The 18080-nt window shown below is 42.3% G+C and overlaps 1 protein-coding gene across 6 annotated transcripts in view; it reads right to left on the reverse strand.

The window, feature by feature from the left end:
* Positions 1–361: 361 nt before the first annotated feature.
* The window catches only part of AMOT (angiomotin), a 61324-nt gene continuing 43605 nt past the window's right edge, over positions 362–18080 (reverse strand). For all 6 annotated transcript variants that reach the window (XM_031594457.2, XM_090150113.1, XM_090150114.1 and 3 more), the window contains 6 exons: positions 11702–11851; positions 9781–9971; positions 7437–7559; positions 6582–6814; positions 5524–5748; positions 362–4531 (listed from right to left, as the gene is read on the reverse strand). In XM_031594457.2, the coding sequence (XP_031450317.1) occupies positions 4431–4531; positions 5524–5748; positions 6582–6814; positions 7437–7559; positions 9781–9971; positions 11702–11851 (1023 nt within the window). In that variant the 3' untranslated portion in view covers positions 362–4430. The remainder of the gene's footprint in view (positions 4532–5523; positions 5749–6581; positions 6815–7436; positions 7560–9780; positions 9972–11701; positions 11852–18080) is intronic.

The raw sequence follows: 18080 nt of genomic DNA on the forward strand, positions 1-18080 counted from the left end.
GCAGAAGCCACACTCCAGCTCAGAGAGCAAACAGGGGGCTCCGGCCCTGCTCTCTCCAGATGAAAAGCTCGGACACCGCGCTGCTCCCACTGGCACCCAGTTATCAAAGCATCACCACTGCTGATGCTGAGCAGAGACCATGCTGAGCGAAAGCAAGTATTCAAACACCTGAGAATTTGGAGTAACAAGGATTCTGCTTGAGTTGGAAGGGAAGGTGGTTGTCTTCTCCTTAAACTTCAATAGTCTAGCACACCCCTCAGAGTAGAGTTAGACACAAAAGTGCAAAGCAGATGGGCTTCAATGCTTCTGAAAGCCTCAAAGATGGTGTTGTTGGAAGTCAGACTCTAAAACAAACTTAGGGTAAGGTCTTTTTGAAAAGAAGTGTATTTTCTTCATAAATACAGTACAATTACATTTTACAATGTCTTTTTACTTTCTAGACATAAGAATGCTAGCTTTTAAAAAACAGTTCCTATACAAATACATGGAAGAGAGCCCACCCCACAGCCCCCACCCCAGCCCAATCCACGCCAGCCCCAGAGGCAGGGGATGCCCAAGTGCCCTGGAGCTTTGCCATCCTCACTGCCCCATGTGGCCACCATTTTGTAAGCAATGGAAGAGCACATCCTTTGGCCACAGTTACCAGGATTCGCCACATGGGTACCAGCAGTGGCTCCTGTGCTCTGTCCTGGCTCATGGATGCAGTCGACACACTCAGCACGGGCTCGTGGAGCAGGAGGTATCCTTGGAAATGATTCTGGCCTAAAGCCCCACAAGTTCCCTTCTCTCAGGCAGCCTCAAAATCAAAGCAAAGCTAATGCTAGAGCCTCACACTCTTCTGATTGCCACTAATGTGCCTGCAGAGGCACAGACCACACTGAATTTCAGCTCCCTGCCAATCTTTGCTTACCTCAGCCACCCCCTGCAGCCTCCTTGGGAGCAGCTCAGATCCCCAGGGGACCCCAGACCTCAGACAATGACAGCTGTAGACCGGGAGCTGCCAGAAAGGAGCTGCTCAGAGTTAACAAGGAGACTGGACCAGCTGGGAAGAAAAGCTTACCGACCCCAGCCTGCCCCCTGAACATCACATCTCAAAGGAACTGCCCGAGGAAAGGACTTGTGAGTTTGGCCATTCTGTAAGTAGGGAAAGGAAAGAGGAAAAGTAACTACACTTGATTTTCTTGTTTTGCTCTACAAAGAAGAATATGTGGCTTTTTATTTTTTATTTTTTATAAAAGCTACAATTCTGCTTCTAATATCCGAGTTTAAGAAAAACTCTTAGTCTAGAATTTTGGTTTGCAAAGAAGGTCATTGCAATCACTGTGTTAAAAATCACATTCTACTAGAAACAAGCTCTACCAAAGAAAAAGGATCTAGGTGTGCAGTTTGTCTCCTTAAAGCAGTTTCTGTTTAAAAACAAAATAAAAATCTGTACAGGGAGACTGAGGACTATAGTACACATCTTCCTCAAAGAAAGCAGCGCTATTACATTCACATGAGGGTGGCTCTGGGGAAGCTCGAGGGGAGGACTACATTCCTGATGGCTGTGTTTGTCAGCACAGGAAGATGACCTCAAACTTCCCTATCAAATGTTTTGGGGGTTTTGTTTTGGGGAGAAATCAAAACCGTAAAGCAGGGCAAAGAACTTGGCTGAAGGAATGTGAAAATGCATCATTTGCTTCCAAACTGACTTCCATTGGCACAGAACCACTGAGATCACTGCAGTCCTGATGGCTTGGACTGTCAAAGACCACCTGGCTGCCATGTCCGGAGGAGACAGCCACTGTGCAGAGTCTATCCTTCGCTCACAGAAAGCTCTTATATCCTATTTTGTGTTTGTAAAAATAGGATGCAGTAGAGTTCAGTTTGAAAGCAGTGAGTGACAGAGAATAAACAACTATTTTACCTAGCCCAGCCAAACAGCCAACACCAACTGTGGAAAAGCAGTCTTATAAAACATACTGTATCTGTAAATGATCAAAATGTTTATAGACACTGTGGAATCAATGAGGATCAAGAGAGCTGGAACTGTTTGTCCAGAGCCCTGCAGGTGCAGAACTTTTCTTACTGCTAAGAAACACTTGTAAAAATGGAATATCACTCTTCCTGACTTTATAAGAATAGAAAAACACTCTTTCCCTCCCCTCTCACAGATACCCCAGTGGCATCCCATCTCCCTTATTGTTCAGTCTAAACCCAAACCACAAAATATAATACAGAAAATGGTGCTGAAATGGTAGAAAGATGAATATAGTGGCCTAACGAGAAAAGCTTCTGCATTTCCAGCAATTGTGGAGGAGGAAGAGAAATCACTCAAAACCATCAGAGTGGGCACTACTTCATATAATGGGATGAAATTAAATCAAGAGAAATAAACATCAGGAATGAGAGCAAAGAGGCTGTGAGCAGTTTCTCTAGAAAGGGGTGGAAAATTAAATCAAACTGATTATTAGAATACGCTTAGGGAAGGTCTACTGTATGCTGCAGAGCACTGTAGACCCATCAGGAAGAGACAGTCCAAGCCTTAAAGTGCAGCTCTGAAGCATGTCACATGGCAGAGATGGAAGGGAGACTGGGCAGCCTGCTAGAGAGATCACTGGTAACGCCAGGCCACTTAGCCTAAATTTTGTACATAACATGCATTTTGCCAACTGACCTCTGTGGGCTAGGAGTACAGGCTGAGGAATACTAACAAGCAGGAGATTTGCTAGAAACGACGGGAACTGTTTGCCTTGCTTTTCCAAGTGACTGTCACTGGGGAAGGCAAACAGAACCCAACTCAGGGCTGATTGTTAGGCACTGCTATGTTACCTGTGCAGCAGGGAAAAGGCACTTCCCTTCAGCTCCCACCTCTCCATGGTAACATTCACATTACACCTGTTGAATGGTAAGGCCATTTCAACTGGACACCTTATCAGTAGTGTCAGCTAAGTAGGACTTGAGAACATTCACTAGCTGTTGGATGATTAATTGATGATTTTCCTTTTTTTCTGAAGTGAAATGATCTGAAATAAAAATCTGGCTACTCTAACGTTGTCCAGAAAGCTGAGGCTAGCCAGGTTGCTGACCTGTAACTACTGGCTAATTAAACATTTTAACATTCGAGTAAAAAAAAAAAAGTTTTTAATAGAAATTAATATTGAACTGTTTTAATAAAATGCAAAGACAGTAACAAAAATACTCAAACATTTACGTCTATTGGTCTTAGTATTTCCTTACAGCATCTGCAACCAAAGCATTGCTGTATTCTTGCTAGTCCCCAAGGATCTGAGAACCTGACAATTAGAATGTGTAACTTCCTTCTGTAATGCCTCTCAGTCTTTATTTAAGCTGCTTTCTCCAGTTAGTTAAAGAAAAAATATTTCGGAAGGACAGAATTTGCCATCTGAAACTTTACACAGAGCTCTTGTTTAAACCTCTACCTCTGAGGCTTTGCTACATAAAAAAGAATCTATTATCTCCCGGAACAAAAGATGTACAAAGGATGGCATGGGAAGTATAGAAAAACCTGCTAAGGACGCAGTAGGTTAAGTTGTAACACTGGAAAGCAACAGGGCTTGCCACTTGCACTATTGTAAACTGGGCGAAGCTCCACTAATGCCAATGGAATTACAATGGCAGAAATCTGACCTAACAGATCAGGACTGAGTCAGCAAAATGTCCTTTTTTAATTTATGTAAAACATGAATGCAATATATTACTTACTATTCACTGTATAAATTATTGAACAAGTACAGACGCGTAAGACTACGGCAAATTTTTCGATGCAACTGAAAATGTGAAATGTTACATTAATCACTGGAATCTTTTTTTTTTTTTAAGACATAATACAATCTGGAAAAAAAAAGTTACCATACTGAAAATGGAAATCTTTCCAGGTTATGAATGAGAAATACCTATTCTTACCCAGAGTGAAAAGATAAGCTCCCTTGATCACAGCTCAGATTTACGAATGCTCCTCAGCTTGAGAATACCTGCATCCTGAAACCATCAAGTGATGCTTCCAAGTCAGTCCCTGGCTCCATCACTGCAAGGCCATTCTGCCCCTCTTACTGTGTTCACATTGGACAAACAACCAACAGCTGTGAGAGTAGGTACTTCTGCTTAAGAGACAACTTAAAAATACTGACATGAAATATAAGATGTAGTGCACCTAAGTTCTTGATGTTTATCCAGGCATTACCAGATCCAGTATTCAACAAATAAGGGGGATACTTTCAAATAACAAGCACTGTGGATTTTTTTTTTTTTTTTTTTTTATAATTTAGAACAAATTATAAATTAACCTGTCCATACTTTTGAGACATAATATACAAGAGCAAACAGCTGAGTGTTCTTTTATTACTCAGGTACTACAATTTTTTCCCAATAAAATTGTCTTTTAAAAAAATTCTTGCTATTGAATCCCAGTTCAGATCCGGTATGGGTTTTCAGATGAGGTATTCTACCATCTCTCCATCTGGGAGGTCCTGCCCCATGGTCTGAACAGGGGCTTTTCTTTCGAGAGTACTGGAGTGGAAGAGTGGCCCATCTACGTGATGAGGGAAAACAAGAGAGACAATCATAGCTATAACTTCAATCACAGATGAACTGTGAGAACAGGATCAGAAAAGTGAGGTTAACATTGTAAGCCATCTTCTGTCATTGGCCAAAAGGCAGCTAAGAACTTATTGGTTAGTATAAAAACCACTATTCTTCAAATATGTAAGGTATTTTCTGAAATTCCCTTTCGGTATCTCTCATGGATACACAACAGCATATAAAATGGGAGAAACTTCATTTAAACTAATGCAGCTACTGTACACTTTCACCACAAACGAAACCTGTTCCCCTGCTTCCCTCAATGCAAGATGCACAGCAAACCAGCCAAATTCACTCTTCCATAAAGAGCAACATAATTGTAATGTGTCTGTAAGTAGAAGAAGCAAGATTGTGTAATCTGCATTGATTTGGCAGAGTGGACTGGAAAATGAGCAGTTCTTGCCAGCCCAGAGCTCTGTGGGAAGCAAATTCAGCCTCTGTGATAGTCACTGTCAACGTGATCTACTTATACCACTGCTGAAGTTGGTCCTGCAATGGGACAGTGTAATAACGAGACAGCTTTATCATGGTAGTTACCCTTCCTTCTTCTGTCTCCCCGTTAACTGAATTCACTTTGCTCTGAAAACTCACTAAAACCTGAAGGCCAGTTTCTACAGCTCATTTTTATATGCTATTTAAAGCCCACAGACCACCCTCAACTTACTTCAGAGGAGACTTGCATATATACCTGCTCCAACTCTTAAATCATGCTGTACCTCTCTACTCAGTGTGTCCATGCTTATCGCACCACTCTGAAGGCATTATTTTTTTCTTCAGAGTGTTTGAGATTTCTCAGAACAGGGCCAATCTTGCCTCTGAAACCCACAAGTAAACCCAGCTTTCCTGAAGAGAAGAAGGGATAGCAGAGCCTGCCCCATGGAACAGAACAGCCAATGAGCCAGTGGCACAGGCCTCTCTGGGAGAGCAGTTGAGCTTCCTTACCTGTTTTGTCAGCACTATAGGGCAGGCTGGCACTGGGGAGTCGTCCTGGTGTGGGAGCTGCAGGGGAAGGTGCAGCTTTGCTTTGCTCATTCCCTCGGTCAGTCTGGGTGCTGCAGTCCCGGCTGCCTGTTTTAGAGTGGGCTGACAGCAATGGGGTGGAAGGAAGGACAGGAGAGGGCGTGGAGGGAATGGATTCTGAGCGATACTCTGTTCCCAGCAGAACACCTTTGTGGAAAAGGGAAGGAAATTTCACAATCCCAAAAAACAAACTGGAATCAGTTCTGCTGCTCTCTGTAGCACTTGCTCTAGGATCTGCACTTTAGCTGTCAGCTCTAATTTACCTTTCCATAGCACCTTTCACCACTTGGTGCTGAAGTACCTGAAGAGTAGCAGTGTTCTCATGTTGCTGCATGCAAAGATAAGCGAGCTGGCACTATCGTCTTAATTCCCTGACTCTGAGCAGTTGCTCAGCTGCAGATGGATAAATCTGCACACCCTGAAATCAGCTGCAAGAGATTTTAATTTACTTATCGGAAACTTAGGGAAGACTTGTGAGTCCAACTTCTTTCCAGAAAGAGAAACATCATCTAATATTCCCTTTGATATGATTTCCTTTCTCCAAACAATAGTGCTGAGCCATTCCAGACCGAAGTCATGTTAACGCAGGCACAACTCTACAGGACAGCAATCCTGATTTGTATCTCTGCTGGCGTAAAGGAGACTTTACACCTTCGGACAGCTGTAACAGCCCAGCTGAAAACAAGTACCTGGGAACTCTGAAAACCAGATCTCAAATATTGCTTATATCAGGTACCAAACCAAATGGGAATTAAGGCTGAAAAATTTTCATGACTGAGCCTGGACATCAGAAGTCACCTCTTCCCCAAAAATGATTAAAGCAAGCAGCTGCTGCAAGTGTGTTCCATTCTGCTTGCAGGCAGTTTTCCTGCGTGCTAAGCCAGTCAATCTGTCTGTCAGACATCTACCTTCTGCTGTTCCTGCCTCCCCAATAGGCAGTTACTGGCGTACCTTAATTGTCACCATTATTTAAAAATTACCTAGGCTGCCTTTCCAGCTCTTGTCCTCCCTCTTCTCTTCCAGGATGGGAGTGCTGCTCAGTGTGGATGAGTGGGACAGCAAGCCCGAGCCAGCATTCGAGATTGACATCAGTGACTTGGCAGGCCTCATGGAGGAGAGCTGGTCTGTCTTACCAGGCTCCTTCCGGGAGCGCTGCTGCAGGACTTTGATCATGGCATCCTTCTCTATGATCTGAGCGTGCAGAGTCTTGATCCTTTTTAAGAAGAACAAAGGAGAACAATGTGCTTGAATTTCCATCACTTTGGACTTAGGTCTCAGCACCCCACAGCTGTGACTAGAATTCCCCTGAGCATTTAGGGAGGCATGGAGAGGACCCTAAATACTGGCTGCTGACTCTCCATGGCATAGTGTATGAGGCCTCCTGTACATGTACACAGAAAGCTTCACTGAGACACCCCCTCACCTCTGGCAACTGGAAACTGCTCTAAACAGGCATGGGAAAAGCTCTAAAGCAAGGCTGAGAGTTATGGGTGGGGCACGAGGCCAACAGAAAGGAAAAAAAAAAAAGAATATTCACAGAGTCTGGGGAGTCTGCAGTGGAAAAACCCTCGGGAAAAACAGTGAAACAATTAAGAAGTGGCTCAAACTTGGGGTCTGATGAAGATGCCCCGAAGAGAGAGGAATAAGCTACACAAAATCTAAATACAGATTTTGGATTGCTGTGCAGTTACTTCCTTGGTCAAACAAATGTCTGGCATTCTAAATTGTTGTAATTGGTGAAGACATGTGAATTTCTGGTTCTGAGGCATCTGCATGAATAATTCATTTAGAATCCCTGTCCTAAAGTAGCCAAATAGGAACAAACTGCATTTTACCTTCCCTCCATGTCCAGACACCTCCTGTTGGCAAGCAGGATCTCTTCCTCCTCCTTCTGAATGCGAGCTTCCAGTGAGGTGTCATAGCTAGGGTTAGGTGAGTGGCTGATCACTGTCGTGTCCCTGGGAACGAGCAGTAGAGCAGATGAAGGGCAAGCTAATCATGCTGTTTTCCTCCTAGCAGTGCTAAAAGATTGCTCAAAAGTAACAAACAAGAACAACTGAGTTTAGGCTGGTTCATCTTTTGAAAATCCCACTCCCAGTGCTAATGAAAGAAGGATATGCAAATAATACTAACAACAGTCAACTTGCCAACTCAGGCCAGTGTATGATCTAACTGATTCACTGTGCTAACTTAAACAGATTGATGGGGCAAATCCAAGGAGAGGAATGGGAAAAGGTAATATAGAATATTAGGCACTTTTCTTCCACTGAAAAAGTACAAACTTTGCTTGAGGTGCAAGGTTTTTTCCCCTTCTCTTCCAAGAAGTGGATATTTGAGTATCAAAGGGAACTAGGCATTGAAGCTTCTTAAGCAATTCTAAGCAACTTGATCCAAAAAACTTAAGAGTGGGCTGGAAGCAGTTTAAGATCAATTCCACGTAGTGCCCGATGTTAACACTGTAATGGTTGTTCATTCGATTAACCAAAACATAACATGTCATCCTATTTGTTGCTGTACAGTCAGAATGAAGTCACTGTACTATGCTCTATACCACTGTATGATTCCTAACGCTTAGGAGCACGTTACTGTGTGTTAACATAGTAATAATTAAAAAATTGAAGTTACCAATAACTGCAATTCATTGTAATAAGAAACTTGCCCTCTTAGACCCAGCAGCCCTAAGAACTGTCTGGTAAATGTACATTTAACCCTGCAAAAGTTCAGATCAGGAACAGCAACACGCCAGCGTGAAGGGCATAGGAAGGTCACTCATCAAAGAACCCTAACTTGACCCGGGTTCCTGCCTGTGCTGTAAAGCATCCTTTCTGCAACCCCATCTTCCTAAGGGATGCTATTTTCCACCACCAAAGAAAAAGGAAAGCAAATCTGTGTGCAGTGTAAATGAGGTTAACATTGAAATTAGTGAAATCCCTTACAGTCTGTTTTTGAGAAGGCTATAATAAACAGCATGTAAACTGGCAGCAGTACTGATGGAATAGTTTATTTTAAGGGAGAAGGAGCTAGAAGGAAACGGAAAAGTAGAGGTTTGCTCTTTCCTGACTGGAAAGCATTCTTTGTTCTTTTAACAAAACCTGAACAGTCCTAACACATCCCCTCTCACTCCACGATAAACAATAGACCAGACCCCTATTTATCAGTGCATGCTGAAAATATAACATAGCCTCTAGGGCCAAGCAGTATCAAAAGCCTTTAGAGAATCTCTAGGGAGGCAGAAAACAGTTCACAAGAAACATCAACACCCCAAAATAACAGCCTGCTTGGGGAGCAAGGTAAGTCTTTAAATGCTAAGACAGCAGATCTGCAACTTTCCCCCTGTAATTTCAGTATGATATTACGTGCTAGGAAACCAGCTGTGATAACATCCCTATTTGAATCTCGTTCATGAAACAATCTAAAATAAAATCTGCTGTTAAGAAACAGAAACTAGTGATCAATGAAATTATATGTAAGCACTACCTGAAGTTAAAGATTTGCTCTCCAATAACAGCGCTTGTTTACTAGCTAGCTGCAGACTTGGGCCTATTTATAACCATAATAACTGCTTCTATACAGCTGCATTGGAATGTGAGCTTGTTACCCAATTTCAGACACCCTTCCCTTCCCACTCCCACAAGAACTACTCTCCACACACAGCAGAATGTTTTGAGCAGAATTTCATAGTAGATGTTTCTGGTTAGTAACCATGTTGAGGACAATACCACAAAGTAATTTGCAAAAACATTCTGGAGAACAAGCAAGCCATTCAGGGCAAACGATGTGAATCACCAAACTCACCCCATCCCACATGACTTCAGCAAGGACTGACTCCTGTTTGAAAAGGGAAAAAAAAAGAAAAGAAAAAAACAACCCCCAAAACCCTCCTCACACATCTATTTTTGAAGCAACAGCTTCGAGGAATGGCTTAGGACAACTCTGGTCTGGAAAATGGCTCTTGCTTGTGGGGGAACCTTCTCCTGCAAAAAAGTTTCTTATAGTTAACAGCCACACAGCTCCCAGGAAAAGCAGCCACGCTCCACTTGTATGCAGAGGTTTGAGAAGATGTGCAGACCACAAGGAGAGGAATTGTGGGAGGGTGATGTGACAACACTGTTTTGTGGAAAATATGACATCCAACAGGAAAAAGAAAATAATCCCTGTACTATGACTAGTTTAATTTACCTCTGAGCAGCCACAGTTGCAGCTGCATCTAAAGCAAACTGTCTCATCACGCTCTCCTCCAGGTATTTCTGTTCCCACTTGGTCATGTCAGCTTCCAGAGCAAGAATCCTTTCTTCCTTCTCGCGCAGGAGTTCCATAAGCGCTGTGGCATTGTACTCAGAGACATTGGCAGCCTGAGATGTACCCTGACGCTGATTTTGAAAAGCAAAGCAAAGAGAAGTTTCAGGATGCACATGTTAGACTCAGGGTTGGTTGGTCTGCTTTTCTCTGAGGGGTGGGGGCTGATGCAAGAACTCCCCCAGAGTGAACTTGCAGTAGCTAAGCCACACGAGGCAGAATGCGTGATCTAATGGTCTCCTCTAGAGTCTGACCTACTATACCTGTGGGCAGTGCAGCCGCCCTATGTCCAAACCTGGAAACAAGCTCATATAATGCAAGCCAGGCTCCTTCTATATCCACATGTTGAAGCTCAAAAGCCATAAAATACCAAGAGCTGCTCCCAAGAAAGACAGCTTAAGTCACAGCACTTGTGGTAGAGCGCTTCGTGCTACTCCAGAGCCAATACTAACAAGTGGATATCTGAGATGGAAAATACTCCTTAAGGCCTATTCCTACATGCAAAGCCACAAGAGCATGTCAGGGAGCTGGATATGCTACTCAGGTCTGACGTCTCTAGCCCATCCATACTGCCTGAAGTAACTCACACTTACTTCCAACACCATTCCAGCAAAGCACTAACTAGTGTACCAAATTTATCAGTTTAAAAAAAATCCAAATATTTTTAATAGCATTTGAATGCTAAATCAATATGGTCTTTGTATACATGTGGACTAAGTAGCTAGTGGTTAAAAATTTAGTTCTAACACAAGATCTGGAAGATAGACAACCTTTTCTCATAAATCAATATTAAAAAAATGGAGATCTGCTGTGCTGAAAGATCAAAGATAAAATGCATAGTTTTGTATGGAAATCTTATCTGGGATTTGTGTGATACTTGACTTGAAGACAAATTGGGCAGGTAATCTGCTTTCAATTCAGCTCAGAATTCCTAAACCATGACAAGAAAGTCAATTTTTTGTTTTGACTAAGGTTCAAAATCAAAAGTTGGGCGTTCAGATTACCTCCTCTTCCAAAGGTAACATGGAAGAAAATTAACCAAATTATGTTAACTCCTACTAAAAGCACTACAAAAATATAATTATTATATTATATTATTATTAAATATCGTTTCCTACACAGATGTGGCAATTGAGGACCAAATTCAACCTGAAATTAAACATGAATTATAATATAGGTGAACTGTCAGTTATAAGTAAGTTATTCTGGAAATATGATGCAGGCCTACACTGAATGCAAGCTGAAATAAAACTAAAACCTCCCACCCAATTTACAACACCTCTGCACAATCTATTTCTCATCCATTTTTTTCCCCCACTGAAAAAGACTCACACTACAAGAACACATTCTACATAAAGCTCCTATTTTCAACAACTGCATTTACAGAACTGGTTTTGTGGTTTTGGCAGTTTTGTGTACTTTTTTTTTTTTTTTCTCCATATAAAAGCTTTTTGAAGGGCCTTTCATTTCAGTCCAGTTGTTATTGACGTTTACTTAAAATTTCAAATTGTAAAGAATATTTTAAAAATAATATAAGAATTAATATAACCAGGCTACCTAAAATTAGAATACCATCTAGCTATATAGCTCTCTTATCACAGGATGCATAGACAGTTGCTCTTTTATCTAAATTTTAGAAAGAAATAAGTAAATCAAATCAAAACAGAGGTAAACATAATAGTTTCCAAAAGAAAAAAATTGCTGATTTTACAAGATGGAAAAAACCACTGCCTTTCTTTTTGCACATGTTGTAGTGTAAAATCCTACAAGAAGCCTAGCCAGGGCCCAGAGAAAGACAGGATACCTGCTGCATCCGGAGAGATTCCAGCTCTCGCTCTAGCCGGGTCCGCAGCCTATGCTCCAGCTGTTCCCGTTTCTCACACGCTGCCTGCAGCTGAACCAAGGCCTGTTGCATCTTCTCCACTTTCTCAACGTAGACCTGCTTCTTTTTGAGCTGAAACAAAAGGAAAAAAAACATAACATGAGTTAAATAAGGGGAACTTTTGGCTCCGTATGCCTTGCCGAACACAGCATTGCCAGCCAGAAGGAACACGTCTGCATCACTGCTGTCACTGTACACACTGCCCTGGAATCCAAACAAGCCTGATGTTACAAGTCCTTCCCATCTCCTCCTTCCTGCTAGGTTTATTTCTTCTTATTATTCTCAGCATCCCCATGGTAGTGACAGGGAAACTGTGGTATGGGTCTACTGTGAAAGACTGAGAGCAGTAACAGGCTGGAAAGGGCACCTGGGTTGGTGACAAAGGCATTGAAGTGAGTTCGTGCATGTTATTGAGGTACCTGTAGCAAAGACAGCAATTAGAGCTGGCCTGCTGTCATGGTTTGAAGAGTGAATCATGTGACACTTATCCCTCCCCTAGGGAGAAAGGGGGAAAAGGAAGAGGGGAAAAAAAAAACAACTAAGATAGGAAAAACTGATTTACTGAAAGGAATGCAAGATAATACAGAATGATTAAGTGCAATAAATCAAAACGAACCAAAAATAAAAGCAGAGGAGAGAGAATCAGTCTGAGTCTTTATCAGCAGGCCTCCTACAGCTCACCTCCCAGAAAAGAGGAGAAAGCTTTTCCCCCATCACCCAGAATTGGAAATCATGCGGGGGCTCCTGGGAAATGCAGCACATCCCAGTGCATCTTCCTCGTGGAGAGTCAGAACTCATGAGAAACCAGGAAACACAGCTCTACAGTGCACTGTGCCTCTGCACCCAGCAGCCTGCCATGGGATGTCATGATCTGGAATACTGATACCAGGATACCTACAAGTTGGGAACAGCTTTTTCAGTGCAACATTGAAAGCTACTGGTGGTACCCTATTCCAGCCCATCAACACTAGAATAATGAACAAGATGAAAGCACGTACTAAAGGCAGCCTGACTTATGCTGGCAGTCCTGGCATTCACCTACCATGTTGGCTTGCTGTTTGCTGAGGGGGCCTGCTCCACTCCTGCCCTGCTCTTCATCACCCATCCTGCAAACAACTGCCATCCTACCTCACCACAACAAAGAAAACTTCCATGCTGAAACCCCCAGGAACCATCTTAGCAAGGTCAATTCACAGGTCACGCAGAACAGAAATGAACCAAAATGTGAATAAAATATGAATAAAAAACCAGAACCAACCCCAGGCCAAACCCTGTTCCAACAGACAGAATACAGCACACTTAGGGACATAGTTTTCTGCTACGGAAATTATTATAATAATTGCAATTAGCCAACCTTCCGCAGCAAACCCAGGGCACTGCTTTTTTAGCTGTGAATGTCATAAACTCTGAAATACAAAGTAGTAGGAAGCAGGCAACTTTTCCCAACAGCCAGAACCAAAACCCAGCGAAGCACCAGAGCACAAAACACAGATTCTCTTACGCGGCTTCAAAGGCTGCTCTACAGCCTCATGGAAGAAAAGTCCATTGAGAGATATTAAAAAACACTACTTTGAGCACAGGAAGTCCTTCTTGGAAGTGGAAAGTATTCTGGGAAAGTACCATTTGTTGGTCCTATTTATGTGTTCCCTAGGAATCTGCTGGAAGTTATGGTGCAAACAGGATACCAGGCTCATGGGGCTTTGATCAGAATGAAATGAGTTGTTCTTACATTGTGCCTTCCCTCCGGAAAGGTCTTATCATGTGTTTCTTCAAAATCTTCCCTTTTCATACTCCTGTTCCTTGAGGCAACCCAGAGACTGCGGAGAGAGAAGTCTCCAAACACTATTAATCCCAGACATGGTATCCCTTTCTTCTCTTCCTAAAGTCAGCAGGCACCTAACCTCACAGCACGAATGCTGCTGCCCTAGAGGATTTTCCCTAAACAGCTATTTTATAATAAAAGTTACAGTAATGAGTGAGTAATCCAGCCAAAGGCCTTCCCACCAGTGCATGTACAGTAGAAAGGTATTTTTATGCTTTGATTGCTCAAGATTTCAAACTTGTTTGGGATGGGAGGGACAAAAACATTTTAAAACAACTGAATAGTCAACTGCTGCTCTGCAGAAAGTCAGTGAAAGTGTTATATTTAATATATCTTTTTATTCCAGGTCTTAGCACTTAATAACACTGATTTACAACTCCAATAAGTACACCAGTGTTACAGTCTGATTAACAAGCAGTTATGTAACTAGGCAGAAATGATAACCCCTGAGTCTGCACAGAACCAGGACATGGCGAGTGCTCAGTACCTTGGCGTTACATGGGAGCCCGCTTACCTGCACAAGAGTAAGAAATGACCCAATCAGCAGAGAAATACTGTGCATCAAACAGAACAATAAGTGAAAACATGATCTCTGCCTCTCCTCTGTGCACAGAATTAAGGGCGAGGGGGAAGGACAGATCTTTGGTTTCTCACTGTCTACCGCAAAGTGCTTAGAACTCTGTTCAGTCTTCTAAACGCTTTGCAAAAGGTAGCCGACAACTCCGTTTTACTAGTTTCATAATTAATAAACCTGAGAACATATATAGGTGGATTAGCTTTTTGGCAAGCATTCAAAGAATAGCAAACGCCCAGCCAAAAAAGAATTAGGACACAGAAATTCCGCTGAAACGTTCACTTTGTAAGTGCTCCCATCAGCCGAACCTGCAGGTGAAACATTGCAACACAAGCTGTTGCCCAACTTAACTGCACTGCCTGCACATGCCTAACTCATGCACCAGACCTAAAGTACAGGCACAGCTTGTTTCGTGGCTTTTCATACAGCCTTTTTATTTCCCCTCACAAAATGCACTTCAACTTCCTGCATCAATAGAAATTATGAATGTGAGAAAACTTAGGGTTTTTGTGTATATTTTCTTGGACACAGAATTAACTCTGATTTTATCTGTCCTCCTGATGTAAAGAGGACCAGAAATAATTCTTCCAAGCACAGAGGGATTTCATTACCATAAATTGACAGCATGATCATGTTTTCCTAAGACAGGAATTGGAAACAGAATTTCCTATTGCCAGTGTGCTGCAGACATAAGAGAGATGGGAGGAAGGAGAAAAACCAGCACGCTGAGGCTTGTTCCTGGTCAGCTGCCAAGGATTCCCCAACCTCACTCACACAGCAAAGAACCCAAACTGGCTGCTCTGTGCCAAGGGCCATGGTAACATCTACCACAGGGGAGATGGCATCAAAGGACGCTGGAATTCCTTCCTCTGCAGCAGACCTTGCAGTGAACACGTGCTCTAGATAAGAGTTCATTCCTGAAGCTTTACAAGGATGCAGTCACACCCTTCCATCTATAATTTTAAACAAATTTGACAAGATAGTAATTTTCCTTTTGATGGTACCACATTTAACTAAGAAGCAAGCTCATGAACACAGAATGTATTGTAACTATTTTGCCTTGAAGGGTGCTGTGAAAACAGAGAGCATTTTATTTATAATAATATCTTTACTATAACACCTCTGGAAGACCGTACGATCTCAAATAACCTCAGTGCATGTCTGGAAGCAAAGCAGAGCACTTTGGCATGATTACATTCCTTCCCAGTGTTTCCTACAGCACATGGCACAAGTCTATTAGTGCAGATAACTTCTCATGGTCAGTCTGTGACTGTATTAGAAAACGTCTTAGTGAGGTATCGGAGACCAAGCTTTAGCAACAAGATTTTCTAATTAAAATCATTTAGAACAACAGCAGTCACTCTCCAGTTAACATCCACCATGATGTTCACAAGACTGAGGATGAGAAAAATAAGGCAAGGACAGGGATGCTGCAGAAGTCTGGCATCCTGATCAAGCATTTCTGTTTTCATTTCATTTCCTCTTTTCCTTGTCAAGATTGCTCTCTGCAGTTTAGAAGCAGCTGGGAGAAGCAGGATACACCTGGGATTCAAAGGCTTCATTGCTCTGAGTCTGGCTGACCTGAACAGCAAGCTGTCTCCAAGTTAGTCAGAAAGATTTACAGCCTGAAGATGTCTGCACACCAGTATCCCTGAACTGCAGGGCTTCCAGCAATGGAAAACGAATCAACCACTATAAACATACAGGAATGAAATGATTAAACAAATGTATTCACTAAACCTAGAAAACTAAAACTTGTCATAAGAACCTTTCTGCCGAAGAAAAGATTTCTTAAGATGATGTAATGCCTGGCAGAAGATAACGTGAAGATTTCTCTGCTACAGAGAGCATTTGCATGGTCTAAAAACAACGGTCAAGGACAAAGTGCTCCTATCAGAATTGGACAATTATTACTCTAGCTGTCCTGCTGAAAAGGGATTAACATTCTAGAAGCCCAACAAACCCTGTTCTCCTCCACTGAAGGTAGGCTTCTCAGCAAAGTCTTCAGCAAATCACACTATCGCTGTTAGGGATCCCGGCCCTTGCAGAAGAAAAGGCTCTGAAGAAGGCATGGAGGTTTCATGCGCACAGTGCATGGAGCAGGGGTATTCAGGGATGAACAATTTTCACTGCAAGCCACTGGATGCAAAGGAGGTAGAGGCTGTAACATCCTCCAGACTGGAGCTGCCTCTGCAGGACAAATGTGCTCCTGGGCAGAGCAGGTGAGGGGGAAGAAAGGAACTTCTTTTGCAGAGAGATTCACCACTTCCAGATGCGTTACTGACCACAGAGTTTTTCTGAGGAAGAAGAGAAGACTTCCTGTATAACTAGCAATGATTCAGAAAGCCTCCCAGGCACTCTGACAAACCCCTCTTCTTCATCTTGGACAGCTCCTATTTCACTAAATTGGTAACACTTGCCAGCATCTGCTCATCTCCCACCCACTACTTCTGATGTCTTCAAAGTCCTTTGTTTAATATATTCAGGGTGTTTTCATTACATTCTGGACTTATCCTAAAGCTGAATCCATTCATATGCAGCTGAAAATGTGTTTCCCCACAAGAATTTGCCTGCTATGGCAGAAATGTAGTAAAGAAAAAGGACAACAAGCATGTTTAAACCACCTCTCCCTCCTGCAGTTGGAATATATTCCTCTAGGATGCCTTTGAACCCTCAGTGTTTGAATTCAGACCCAATAAGGCGCCACTGGCTTCAGCAAGAATGCATGCTGAAGCAATTCAGTAACACTATCCTCTTACTGGGGAGCAATGTTTGTTGCATGGGAATGTCATAATGTTGTCTTTCCATTCATTTGTGTTAAAAGAAGTTAGAACTCTCACAGCCACCTCTGGAAAATTACTAACAGGCAGAATATGGGAGGTAGAGACATGGCAATAAAAAGCCAGTTCTGCGTCGTTACAAGAATACAGGTCATTAGACACACACAGTAGTTACAGGGAAGAAGGGGTGTTTTCTCTCCTGCCTACCCTACTCATTCACAACAGGATGACATCCAAAAAGTTGTTCCCTTTGAAAGCAACTCTGTCCTGAAAGGAGTGGTTACGAAGCCTGGAATATCTTTTTATAGACCCAGAAGTGATTAGGGAAAAAGAAAAAAGAAAAAAAAAAAAAAAAGACAAACCTTCAAGCACACAAACTCTCCTATGGGTTACTTCCCTACAAGCCACAGTTCTGTTCTGAAAGTATCTCAGTTACAGTATATGAAGTACAGTAACTGTCGTTTGGAATGGATCTTTCTATGTCTCCTCTCAAACAGAACCCCCAGTGTTATCAGATACAGTGCACAATTCCTCCTCACAACAGCTGAGTTGGAAATGAATATAGTATCTTAGCTCTGATATCTGTTTTATGTTGAACTGTGATGGCTGAAAGATCTTACAGTCTCAAAATACAAACCACTTGGAGAAAAGATATTTCATTCAAGCTTCTTCCCTTCCTCTAGCCCTAATTTGCAAGCATGAAAGAGAATGTCGAGTTTTTTCTATTGCAAGGTATAGGCGTGAGGATAGCAAAGAATAGATATAAATATCTTCTTGGTTGTAGTCACTATTTTTCAAAACTGTCTCCTTAAAGCACTCATTAAAATGGTGGCTTTGTAAAGTAGAGAAGTGAGGGAGTACAAGTCAAAGCACTAAAACAAAAATAAAATAATTTTGCTAAGTTGAACTGTTGTCTTCTATGTTACAAATCAAGAGTAGAAATGACAGAGTTCAATAAAAGCTCTGAAATTCCCTCCCCCCCTTTTTTTTTTTTTAAAGGTGTAAAAGCAGTAGCAGTTGAACTCCTGATATCTAGCAGTTGTGGTTAGGCCAAGTATTTCACACCAAACTCCCTGGTACAATACTACCAGCCTGGCAAGGACTCACAACAGGGCAGCCCTTACC

This window comes from Phasianus colchicus, chromosome 14, assembly GCF_987193195.1.
Source record: "Phasianus colchicus chromosome 14, bPhaCol1.hap1.1, whole genome shotgun sequence".
Taxonomy (NCBI): domain Eukaryota; kingdom Metazoa; phylum Chordata; class Aves; order Galliformes; family Phasianidae; genus Phasianus; species Phasianus colchicus.